Source organism: Scleropages formosus, chromosome 23 (assembly GCF_900964775.1).
Source record: "Scleropages formosus chromosome 23, fSclFor1.1, whole genome shotgun sequence".
Classification (NCBI taxonomy): Eukaryota; Metazoa; Chordata; class Actinopteri; order Osteoglossiformes; family Osteoglossidae; genus Scleropages; species Scleropages formosus.
In genome coordinates, this window is record NC_041828.1 from 10,837,155 (window position 1) to 10,850,694 (window position 13,540).

Here is a 13,540-nt window from a genome sequence, read left to right on the forward strand (position 1 = left end):
TGTTTTCAGTCATAAAAATCCTTTTAATTCATGACAGTAAACGTTTAGGTGAAGACATGTTTTATTGTTCTTTCCATTTCCTTTCCATAACATCACAGTCTTTAAATATCTTGTAGATTTTTCTCATTTGTCATTTTGCAAGTATTTCCCAATGAGTCTTGCTGTGTATGAATCTAACTGCTGACACAATATGCGGTGTGCAAAAAAAAAAAAAGCTTAAAATATAACTTCATCTGAGCTACTAAGCAGTTTTCTGTTATTCTTGGAAGAGAAAATATTTGATCTAGATGAATGGAAATCTTTTTGATGAACCAGCAGCAAAAAAAAAAAAATTGGTTCAGATGACCACAGGCAAACAATAATAGACTTCTAGCTTGAATAAATTATCACTATTGGTGCTTTCAAGAAGCATGCCATTGAAGGTGAAATTTTTCAGCCTGTGTCATTGTTTTAAGTGTGAGATCTACTATATCATTCCATGGCATCAAAATAAATTAGTGTCTGGGCGGATTTGTGGTAACCTGTGTCTTGATTTTTTTTCAGTTGCTGAAGTAAAATGTTAAAAATCAGCATTAAACAGTAAAACGGGCTTATTTGAAAATTTAGTTTAAGTAGTTTCTAAAACCAACATTCTTAGAAAATAGAAAGTTCCATAAATTGATGTGTATGAGTGGTGCTTTGCACTGTTTACTTGATACCTAATTGATGGAGTTGAAACCACTGTGTGCTGTTATAATATTATGAATTTTATAATTGTGATGGTGATTTTACAGCTTACATGGTTAGTAAACATAAAAAGTGATTTAATAAACACAAAAGTGTGGTTACTGCAGTAAAACTGTCTTCCTAAAACCTGAGACAAAGACATCCAGTCTTAAAAGACACATTATTGTAGAACTTTTTGTGCTGAAAACAGCAGTTCTGCAAGTCTTCCGCTGAGCAACTTACACCTCCTTCAATAACAGAGATTGGTCCTGAAGTTCCTTGCTGTGTCTTCCTCACCGTTGCTGAGGGATTGTACTTTCCTCACTGGTCCTGGTGCCCTTCTCTCCATCTCACTATAGCGCCTAGAATGAAAGACCACCCAGCAACCATGGGAATGCTCCACAAAGTCACCCCATTGGGTTGAATAGCTGCATGGTCCATTAGCTGGCTGGGTGGTCTCTGAACAGACCTGTGGCACGTTCGGGACACAAAAGCGGGAGGAAGATGACATCACTCTTTATATCCCCAAGTCTTCCACCAAACACTTTGGTGTGAGACTTTATTGACGTGGCTGACATTGGACAAACTCGTTAACTAAAAATCCCATGCTGGGCACGGAGACACGGAACTGCCAGTACTTTAGCTGAATCACAGTTGTGTACGAATATCTGTTCATTTACCAAGTTTTATATTCACAGTCTGGAGTTTGATGAATGACTTAGTATGAAGCTTTTGAAGCTGAATGGCATTGTGTGATTTGGTGGAGGCAGTAACCAAAAGGGACTCAATGGATTTCCCTGGAATTTTTAAACACTACTTTTGAGGTCTCACATTGAAAAGAGGTGACTTGGGTGCTTTAATGTATCTGATACCTTGTCGAAATATGTTTCAGTAAACCCTGCTTTGAGACTGGTATATTTTAGACTTCATCTGTTAGATTTAAATATACAAATATTGGATTTCCAGAAATGGATTAAAAAGAAAAATCAGATTGTGTTAAATCCTGAATGGGTTAAAATGTCTGCATTTATTATTTTAAATATTATTATATGCTTTTTTGTGCTTATATATAATTGGTATATTAATATGTAAATGCTATGCCATGTTAAGCTTTTCAGCTTGACCTGTACCTCTTCCAAGAGGTCACAGTATGGATGTGTTAGCATGAGAACTGTCTTATTGTACAGGGAAACATACAGTACCAGTCAAAAGTTTAAGTACGATTCAGGCTTTTCTTGTATAATCAATATAATTTTCTGTCCCACTCGGAAGCTGAATTCTCATAAAACTAACCCTTAATTTTAAAAAGGTAAAAAGAAAAATATGTCCTTGAGCCACCAAAGTTTCACCTATTTTTTTTTCTCCAGACATCCAACATTGTTTCTGTATATTTTAAACTTGGAGAAAACCTGAGTCGAAACAATGAGAATATGAGAACCGTTGTGGACACCTTTTAATCCAGTTTTAAGACACACATATTCAAAATTTTTTTTATAGCGTACATGTGCATGCTCATTTTGTCCACATCATTTGTCTTACTTTTATCTATTATTTTTTTGCTTTTATTCTGGTATTGAGTTGCACTTGCCCTTTGAAGGTAAAGTTGCTGTGATCCAGAGCCTGTCTTGGAAGCACTGACTGCGAGACAAGCTCCGTGTTGGATGGGGTGCCAGCCCATCACAGAGCATTCACACATGCCCCCACATAAGCTCACAGAAATATATGGTAAGGGCAGTTCTACAAGGCACAAGTTCACCCAAAACATGGTATCTTTGGACTTTGGGAGGAAACCAGAGCACTCAGTTAAAACCCAGCATGGGGAGAACATGCAAACTTCACACAGAATCAGATTCAAGCCTACATCCTAACACACAAGGCAGACTCTGCGTGGCACCAGCGCTGTCCCCTGTGTCCCTTTGTTACTCTCACTTCAACTTTTAAGCTGATAATTAAGACTTTCCTGTGCCTTTTCAACTTTCAACACTTTCTTTAAACTGCTTTGATGTAGAGCTCATTATTATAATACGTGATGGCTTTACTCTATGATAAAAAGTAATGATTTCTCAGAGATCCTTTCTACTGGTTACTTGGCTATGAAACAGCAGAGATGCATAAGAGAAGCCATGTGGGATAAGGCTGCTCACCTCATGTGGTGCTTGACCTTACTAAGGCTTCTGTTTTTAATAAAAATTTCTGATATTGTGAGGCATTTCTTGTGTAAGTTGACAGATCATTAGGTGAATTTTACGGGACAAATTACATGTGGTTGAAAGTCATCAACCTTTGATATATGAGTGAAGTCTGTCCATGTATGGGACAAACTGAACAGAATGGTAAAAGCCAAGTAACCCACAAGTGTCCTACATCTCTGGGAAATGCGGCGGATGATTGGATGTTGGATGATTTCCTAGTCTAACTGTTAATTAAATACCTTGTGAAAAAAGTTACCACCAGCTGTACTCAAACTTTTCATGTAATGTAAGAAGAACATGGTTTCCTGGAGGTCTAGGCAGGCAAGACGATGTGGTCAGAATCTGGGGTTAGATTTGGTGAGTTTGGTTTCATGTGGTCTAGTACTCATTTTTTTGGTGGTGTGCGTTTGCAGTGAGGCGCTGCTCGCGGTACTGCTTGTAATGGGACTAAGAACCTTTTGTACTGAGGGTGGAGTAATGACGTAGTTCTGCATTGCCCGGACTTTATATTTTTGAGAAGGTGAGTACAGTTTAGCGTTGACCCAAGCCTACTCATAAATCCTGACACAAAGAGATTAAACTAAGTTACGGGTGCAGGCGGTCAATGTTTGTAAGGCCTGGTGTTGTCATCAGTACATTCATAACCAGTCTCAGCTTGACAGAATGATGCAGTGCTGTTTATACTTCTTTTTCTCAGAGAACCTCTTTACTCAAAGAGTCACATTATGACTTGTAGAATATGTCCCTGTTTATATCCGATGCCCCTATTGTTGATCATACTGACTGTGAGCTACCATACCATTTCTTAATGTCGATTGTCTTATCTTGTCTTATGCCTTTAACCTATATGATGGGAATGATCGTTGTTTGGAGAAGAAAGTAATCTTGAATGGTCTTTTCAAATGTTTGAATTGAGTGTGAAATTGAGAATCCATTTTCAAAGTCATAACCGTTTGACGTTTCTCCAAGTTTTATTTTCATTTTAAAATTAAAGATATAGTAATGATATTCACACCTCCCGAATGACCTTTTAAAGGTCTCCAGTGTTAGAAGTCTGGAGAAGTTACATAGCCAGTAAATGGTGTTTTATGGATTTATTGATCACCTCTTTAGAGGAATCAAGTTAAGCGCTTTCACAGCTGTACCAACAGTGACACTTCCTCTGTGCTCTGTGTGATCTCCACTTGGCAGCTAGAGCAAGATCCTGAGACATATTACACTCCAGCCGAAAATGTCTAAAACAGAAACTAACTAGACTAAACTCGCCACCGCAAGTGAACTGAATGTTTGCAACTGTGGTCTTGTCCTCTAAAACCCTTGGAAATTTGGCAGCTTGACATGGGAGATGAAGCTGGATGACGGGAAGGAGTCCTGTCAAGGAGGGGTGCAGAGCGCCATGAGCAAGCTGCTGTCAGCTTGCTCGATCTCGGAGGGAATCCAAACCGTCTCACCTTCGTGGCTGAGGTGTGCACGTGGCGTGCGGCTGGTCCATCCCCTGGATGGATGTGACAGCTGTTGCTTTTTTGGATGCCGGATAACACCATTCCATCTGCATCTCAGTCCCTGCAATGCACTGTGGTCCTGCCATGCCTTCTGCGTGCATGCGTCGTGTCCGTAGCCCTTGACAAGTGGGAGGGTGTAAGATGATCGCCATCAGCAGTGCACAGTGTTCTTTTCCTACAGAATTCACAGTTCATCTTAACCAAGGAGCAGCACCTTGCAGTAGAGCACTGTGGGTGATGAGTGGTAGACTGCATCTCACAGCCAGTACTCTCACATTAATCATATCAGTGGTTTTCAATGTAGAAACTGTTTTGTTTTTCTTGTTTTGAAACATTGACTGTTGCTGATGTATGAGTAGGTAAATCTGTAAATAGTGTTTGTCTTTTCAGATAGAGGTGCCTCATAATAATCCATCCATCATTACTAACAGCTTCTGTAATGCAGGGTTGTGGTGATCTGGAGCCTATCCAGGAAGCACAGAGAGTGAGGCAGGATACACCCTGCACAGGACACCAGTCCATTATGAGGGCAGTCGCACTCACTCGTTTGCTCACACACACGCTAAGGGCTATTTAGATTCACCACTTCACCCACAGCACAAGTGTTTGGACTGTGGGAGGAAACCAGAGCACTTACAAAGATGGGGAGAACATAAACGATGTCACACAAACTAAAATGGATTTGAACCCATATCCAACTGTGAGTCACCAACACTACCCCCTGTGGCACTGATAATAATGTGGGGAAAATGGTGCGAGTCTTTCATTTTCATAGAAACAGCAATACTCAAGGTCACCAATGGAGCAGAACAAGGTTCTTCTATACATCATCTCAGTGTCGGGAATCAGTTGTCTTCCCCCCTCAACTGAGAGACACCTGTGTCAGGGTAGCCTTTGTTTCCTCCTAAATTTCATATGCACACTTCATTTGATTAGTGATATGGAATAAACAGTGGATGTTGAGCAAATATGCAGCAATGTTATTCATACTGATGTGCGAAGCTAGTGTGCACAGAGTATGAATGTTAGTGTTTTATTATTTTACAAGTTTTCTTTTTTTTAGATTGCATAGCCTTGCTCCCTTTTAAACAAATTACTTATATCAGCTGCAAAAATTCACAGTTTAAATGGATTACTCTGTAGAATGTGTTGTTCATAAAACATTATGTCTGCAGGGTAAAATTTCATCTTTAATTTAAGCTGTGCCCCACCGTGAGCGAGTCGTGCGTTTCCGAGATGGCACATGCAGGGCTGCAGTGATGCTGCGCAGGCTTGCCTCTGTCAACTTCCTTGAAACTCCACAGGCCGGCCCATCCGCCCGCAGGGTCCGCGCTCGCAGGCTGTTTCCCAGCGCACGGCTCCGGGGCACCGGGCCAAGGCACCTGGCACGCGTCACGTCGCATTCGAGCCGTATCCTCCCTTGTGGACCGTGCAGATTGGCTTTTCTGGGGTTGACGCTTGAGGATGGTGGCACCTTTATGTGCCAGGGACCCCCTGTCTTTGTGCTGCTGTAGTACAGCCTCCCCGTTTCAGACTGCCTGGGTGGAAAGATGTTTTGAGTTCATTCGCCAAGAGTGATTGCAACGCATGTAATTCACCGACACTCCAGCGGAGCACAGTCGCCAGGCGTGCTTTTTTTTTTTTTGTCATTGTTCCTGCAAGTGGTCCCTGTGTTAAGGTAAGGTGAACCGTCCGCTTCGATTACACCCCCCCTTCCTCTCCTCTCCACCCCCCGACTCCCCGACAGCCCGGTCCATCCACAGACAACGTGAATGCATGTTGATGCTGTCACGCAGTTTCCGGTACGGCGAAGCCCCCTGCGCAGGGCTCCGTGGGGACGTGCTGCCAGGAGGCAGGCCCCACCCCCCTTCATCCCCAGCACGGGGGTTCGAACAGGAGTGGGTTAGCGGGACCCCAATAGCGGTGCATGCATTATCATTTCAAATGTGCATGCTTTTTGTAAGGAGTGTTTAAACAGTTTGTTCCAGTGTGCGTTCGCACTGTCCTGGTGTGGCTCAGGGGGGGAGTGTGTAGTCTCAGTGTGCGCTTGGATCGGTATCCTCTGGGACCAACGCTCCGGGAACGTGACGGAGAACTTTCCCATCTGGGGATGCTGCACAAGTCATCCTAAATGATCAGGGGTTTACCGCAATACCTTTCACATCAGAGTTTTAAAAGAGCTGAGCCACAGCTGGACCACAGCTATGGGACGAGATCCTGGGCAAAGCATAGCTCTGTGTGACTTTCTCCACACCACGGTAGAAGACAGAGTGCTGACTGAGGGTCCAGTGGTGCCGTGAACCACCGGGGCTGGAGTAAATTTCATATATCAGATTTTGCTTACCGTTACCACAGCTGCGCGGCGTGTGTGTGTGTGTGTGTGTGTGTGTGTGTGTGTGTGTGTGTGTGTGTGTGCGTGTGTGTGTGTGTTTACCTAGTGCAGCGCAGGCAGGATTGCAAACGGTGCAGTGGGCTGAACCACACCATCAGGGATCACTGAAGCAAGGGAGTGCCGCTTCGGGCTGCTAATGAGGCAATGGGAAAGGCAAAAGGCATCGATGGTAGAGCTCATAATTTATACCGTTTATTCTGTAAGGAATGGAAGCTCTGATTAACGGTCCTGAATGTGTCCAATATTTCAGTGATCCCTATGGTGACGGAAAGGTAATTTAGATATCCAACCTATTATGAGCCTAACCAAAGTGATGTTTTTCATTTGCTCTATATGTAATGAATATTATATATGTGTATTCGCTTGGGAGGGTATGAACATTCACGGCTTTGTTTTGTGCAGTTTGTGTTTCGCTATTTTCCCCTTTACTGGAAAATATTTTTAGTCTGCATGTAGTACAGCTTCCATTGCAGGCCTGTCTGTAGCTACTGGTAAATAGTTCCCAGGAACACTGCATAGTGGGCCAGCAGGTGGCACAGTGGTTAGGACCACTGCCTTGCAATCTGATGCCCCCCTGTTTGAACCCAACTCCAGCTGTAGTTCCCTTTATCAAGGTACTTACCCTGCTGGATAAACAACTGATTTTCTGAAATTTTACGTTGCTTTGGACACAGGAGTCAACTAATTAAAGATTATTAGTTATAGCACTGCTATAGGAAAATGTGTTATAGAAACAACCTGATAAGAGAGCTGGAAGTTGAAAAATGAGGACCTACTGAGCAGATGGTGCATTTTGTAAAACATTTATCTTGGAATATGCAGCTTGCAATTTTTATTAACATGCCATTTTTAATCACTCACTCATGCACTCACTGGCAGTACCCACTTATCCGAGTCAGGGACATGATGGTCCAGAATCTGTCCTAGAATCACAGGGCGTAAGGCTAGTCAATTGTACACCCTAGGTGGGACATGAGTCCCTTGCAGGGTAGTTACTCACACAGTCACCCATTGCAGACTATTTAGATTCACCTTTCGACCTGAAACACTTGTCTTTGGACTGTGGGAGGAAACAGGAGCACCTAGAGAAAACACACAGGAACACGGGGAGAACATGCAAACTCCACGCAGACTGAGTTAAGTTCAAGCCCACATGTGAACCCAAAGCCCAGGAGCTGTGAGGCACCAGTACTACCTGCTGCTCCACTGTGCCACCTTTACTAATGACAGCGAACTAAAAACAGTAAAATGTATATAATGGACATCCTCTAATAAAGTGCAACTTTGAAGGACGGATCCTGTTTTGTAGTCACATCACATTTCAGGTGACCATTTAATGCCTACACTGGTAACCTGGTGAAATGCTCTACACAAAGTACTTGTTGTAATCAGTGTAATTTTTCTTCTTTTCTGACATGAAGCAAATCTCTGATGTCTCATATATTCCTCACCAGATGCATAAAGCTGACATAGATCATGATGTGAAGATGAGATGTGTGCACGGAGCTGTGGATGCTCATGATCCGCATGAGACTGGCCATGAATGATCTGGACTCATTTCTTGCAAAGTACTTTTGTTTATTGGCAGAGCTCCAAATGCTACTTAAACTGTGAACTTCATTTAGATGTTTTACTGAAGCTCTGCAAGTGTGTCTTTTTTTCCCTACGATTTTCTGTAGCTTTTGGGTGTCCTTTTATTGGTTTCATACCTTTAAATGGTGATGTTTGAAGAGAATTCTAAAAAACACTGCTCTAAATAAAAGTATTTGTGGGGATGAACAGGGAGATACAAGGACGTGCACAGTGTTTGAATGATTCACATGAGTTATTCCCGTGATCCAAGATCAGCACAAGTATGGACACTTGCCAGCTCTGCCATTAATGTTTTTTTTTTTTTTTTTTTTTTTTTTTGTGCTGTAATGTCTTTGCCAGATAATCTCTTTTAATCACATTTTCTCAGTCTACAGGTAAAGGGGAATGTATTTATTGGCAGAAGACACAGATGCGATTATACAGTATGCCCTTGTCAGATTTAAAATCATTTCCGTCGTTCCCTTTTAACGTGTTGTGCAAATATAAACGTTACGTCTTTCAGTATTTTACTGATTATATTGTTTATAAATTCTCGGTTTTCCAATGCACAATGGCATAATCAGTTGTACAACTGAATAGTGAATGAAAGAGGATGGATTTCTCAGCTATCTAAATTACATGCCAGTCTTTTGAAACACTTAATAAAGTAAAATTTTGTATGAAATACAGTACCTTTAATAACACCAGCGTTCGTCATGCTGCACGCTTTCATAGCAGTACCTACATTTTTGCAGATGCTTATATGAGTATGTGCATGGTACAATTTTTGGGAAGAATCCCTAAAGAAAATTTGACACATTCACAGCAAAGCATCATTTCTTTGTAAGTATGATATAAACATTTCATGAAACATATTGTTCATGTCTAGTGGATTGAAGAATACTTATTTTAATAATCACGTGTTGTCTGGCAAGTTAAGCGCAAGCCGTACGCATTTATGCGATCTTCATTATTTATGTAGCCTAATATGTTTAAATGTCTTTTGTATTGTACTGTAATTGATAAATCAGAGCCCTTTGAACCTGTTTGCTTAATGTATTTGCAAATGCAGGCCTGTAGCACTCTCCCTTCCGTCTTAAATCTCATTCACATATTTGGATTTTCTCAGTTAATCATAGGAGCAGGTGCCTCTGTCACTCGCTGCCATCATGTTCTCATATTTTTGTGCCTCAGCCGGTTGTCTTCGTATACCTGACTGCCTCTTGCCAAGAGCTTGATTTAGTTACAGTAGATAATTGCTCCATAGCGGAGATGCACGAGTCATCCATATATGAACTTAGTGTTACGGATTCTTTGGACATGCGTCATGCTATTAGCCGTTTGATTGATTTATTTATTGTTTTATTCTCTTGTTTCACGCCTCACCTCACCACTCGTTCTTGGACCCTCTGAGCATAACCTGCCATCTAAACAGACCCTGAGCTTCTCTTCCCACGCTACAGCCAGGATCATCTTGACTTTTTAAACCATACTTTTTGTTTTGCTCTTTCACCCGAATCGTCTATGTTTCCGGCACCGAATATTTGCATCTTCTTTCCTGTTTATTATCTGATCCTTTTCTGGGGTAAAAAAAGGAAGTGATTGCTGAGCACGTCTGTTATTAATACCGAATCTAGGTCATCTCTCCATGTTTCATTATTTCCTTCTTCACGGGATGCTTATTAGGTGAAGGGAGACCATTCAATGGGAGTACGAAGTGAGATTAAAGCATGTGTGTGGAAAAAAAGTGTTTTTAGGTGGCCGGCTCTGCCGCACAGCAGGGAGTGCTACCTGTCCAGTGATGCATTCTGTCTAAAGTTACTCTTCAAGTTGCTTCTGTACAGTACTTTCATGAGTCTGGAATTCTAGTGATGTAACACTCTGCCTTTATGGTTTTTAGTTTCTTAGCAAACAGTAGATTTGCTTATTGCCAGGAAATAAATATATTTTCACTTACAGAAAGCTTGGCTGTTTTCTAATTCAAATTGATGATTCTGTAGCATATGTAGACCGTTTAAGCGGTTGAAGAGAATGTGACAAGTCATTCGCATAAATTTTATAAATGAATTGCATCCACTGCACAGCACAAAGAGTCGAGTCGTCAGATGCCTCCTTTGGGAAATCATTTGGAAGAAAGCTTGTCTATGAAGAGTATTACAAAGATTTTCATTTATTTATTTATTAGCTGTTCGGCTTCTCTGTGCCGTGGTTTTTAAACTCTTTTTAAACCCTTCATGGGAACAATATTAGTTCAGGTGCTCATTTACAGAGTAAAACCAGCAAAGTACTTCATCTGCTCATCTATTGATTTCCATTTTTTTTTTTTTCTCAAAGATGTCTGCTTTAAAGCAGAAAATTGATTTTCCTACTACGCTGACGAGCTGTTGAGACTGCACCGGTATTTTGCAAGGTCTCGCAAATGACCCCACGTACAACCCGGACAGCGTAGTTTTCATGGGTTTACGGTCTGCGGAGAAGTCATCTCCTCGGAAATGCCGTGTCAGATTGTGCCGTTTTGTTAGTGTAACATTGATCGTACATCTGTGCGAGCTTTTAGATGAGACAGCATCACGTGACCAAGATTAGCTTTTTTTTAAAAAAAAAAAAAAATACTTGCAGAAAAGAAACATAGCATTTTCATTCCTTCCGTACTGCACCTCAGCCACACATTTTATCTGTTTGTTTGGACCTTCCGCCACGTGTCCCTGGGTTCTGTTTACACATCAGCATATTAAGCACACTGAGCCCGTGCATGAGCTGGAGGACTTCTAGCTGGCCTGTCTCTGTCACGCTCTGAATTTTATATACCGAGCCACTCCAAAGAAGCATGTAAGAAGAATCACGTGGCAAAGATTCCACGTCAGCCTGCTAAGCAGTGCGACGCACATAGTGTTTTTCTTGGCGAGAGGCAGGGTGCCCGACGTTGGATCCAGTGTGTAAGGGTAATTAGGATTTCAGTGCCATGACAAACCAGGGGTTAGTTTTCACGCTGCCTGAAATGTAGCTAAATATTTAATCTGTTTAGGCGGCTACAGGCATGAAGCAACCCCACATCTGATTCAGAGCTAGTTCGTAGTTGCGTTTGACAAGCATCTGGGACACCTCTTCCACATGGAGTGGCCGGTGGGTAGAGGAAATTTGGAATTTATTGTTTGTAATGAATAAATTTTTTATGCACGTACTTGCGCGCTGAACATCGGTGCATATAGTGGAAAGAAACGAGCGTAAGTTTGCTTAAGAATCACACGTCTGCAACCGTGTCTCTCTCCTAATGTAATGCACAAATTGCATTTTCTATGAGATGTACGTCGCTTTGGAGAAAAGCATCTGCTAAATGAATAAATGTAATGTAAATATGAATAAAATTGAGTTAAACACATATCTAGTGGACATTTAGTGTTTGACCGCAGAGGGCAATTTTGTTATGAAAATTTCCTTCCGTATAATTGCCAAAAAAAGGCCTCATTTTTAAAGCAGCATGTACGTGCTATATGGAAATGGTGAGCGTTCTTGAGTTTGTCCTTCACCTTTGCTCTTGCCCCGTGGCAGATATGTGTCACAAAGATGTCCACAAGAAATTGCCAGGGAATGGACTCCGTCATCAAGCCCCTGGATACCATTCCTGAGGACAAGAAGGTGCGAGTGCAGCGGACGCAGAGCGGATTTGACCCCTTCGAGAAGCCCGCCAGCCAGGTCAAGAGGGTCCACTCGGAAAATAATGCCTGCATCAATTTTAAGGGCTCCTCGGCCGGGAAGGAGTCCCCCAAGGTGCGGCGCCACTCCAGCCCTAGCTCGGTAGGTTGTCCTCCCTTCCTGCTCCTAGTGGGACTTGGGAGACCGGGAGCGTTTTCTCTGACGCGCTGATCGTTTGCAATCTGCAGCTTCCCAAATCCCAGCTCATGAATGTGCGTGAGTGAGGACGCATCCCCCACTGAGTACACCGATAATGAAATAACAGCGACACGGTCTCTTTGAGTATTAGAAGCCAAAGTTCACCGCACACACATATCTGCCTGTATTTCTCCAAATCCGTTGAGATTGAAGAATGTTGTTCACGTTCGTTGGTGTAACAGGTGAAGGACACCTTACATTTTCAGGCACAAATGCAGCAGGATATCAGGAGAAGTAGCTTTGTGCAGAATGCGCAGCCCTGAGGAAAATGTATTGTGGCCTAATTACATTTCGGCTGGGTGATCACAGTTTTGAATGAAATCTACTTACTAGGACTAATAGCATTTCTCTTTTCTCCTGGCAGTTCTAAATTGGACAATTTAAATGTTACTCATTAAGTAGAAATTGCATGCACTTTTGGGAAAAGCCAAAAGAAATTCTTTGAAAATGAATTAGAATAAAACATTTTTTTTTCAACTCATACAAGACATTTTTTTTCATGCTAAATTCAAGGTTTTTCATTTTCTGTTTATTCAACAAAGTTGACCTTATTTTTCGTTTGCTTTGACCATTATCGCGAGAGCTTTGGAATTATCCTCTGAATATTGCAGGAGGCAATTAAAAAATTAAAAGGAGGGAGGCTCTACTAACAGCCAACATGGCCACTCTGAGGTTGTTGCTGCAAAGAGACAATGTGGCACCAGTGGAAGGATCACATGGTGGCAGGGTCATCTCCAGTTGCACAGTGCAACTGCTGTAACTGTATCCACAGGCCGTCACCTACACCGTAAACGCCCAACCGACCCTATTCGCAGAGCAGTTATAGGCCTGGTGTGTTTAGGGAATTAAGAATGAGCCTGTCAACAAACAGTCAGCGAAGATCTGAAACGTGCTGTTGGGATGTTTCGCGATGAACCTGATCGATTAGCCGTTGTAAGACACGCAGTACACAATGTAGGTTTATGCTGTCTGTCGAGGTCAAGGTTGCCTGGTGTGCGTTTGGACAAAGTGTATTTTGCGCCATTTGGCAAAAAAGTTTTATCCACGGAAAGGACTTGTTCTGAGTGTGTCAAAGGACAGCGCATTTAATGGCAGATTGACAGTGATGAAATATGCATGAGAACATGAACCACTTAGCATTTCAAAGGAGCAGCTGTGTATGCCTCACTTCTGCACTTCCATTACTGTTCACTTAAGAGAAAATTAAACTAATCCTCAGGATTCTCTCCCTGGACTGAGAGGACGTCCAATCAGATTACACTAAGGCATAAATATAGGCACCAGAT

General features: G+C 42.0%; 1 protein-coding gene across 2 annotated transcripts in view; it reads left to right on the forward strand.

The window, feature by feature from the left end:
• Positions 1-13,540, forward strand: part of LOC108933336 (cyclin-dependent kinase 14) — a 77,662-nt gene that overhangs the window by 3,148 nt on the left and 60,974 nt on the right. The window contains exons 1-2 of one of the 2 annotated variants that reach the window (XM_018750306.2): positions 5,900-6,077; positions 11,913-12,158. In XM_018750306.2, coding sequence (XP_018605822.1) covers positions 11,928-12,158 — 231 coding nt within the window. In that variant the 5' untranslated portion in view covers positions 5,900-6,077; positions 11,913-11,927. Of the gene's footprint in view, positions 1-5,899; positions 6,078-11,912; positions 12,159-13,540 lie in introns of those variants that run through there. The other variant, XM_018750305.2, reaches the window with a different exon arrangement.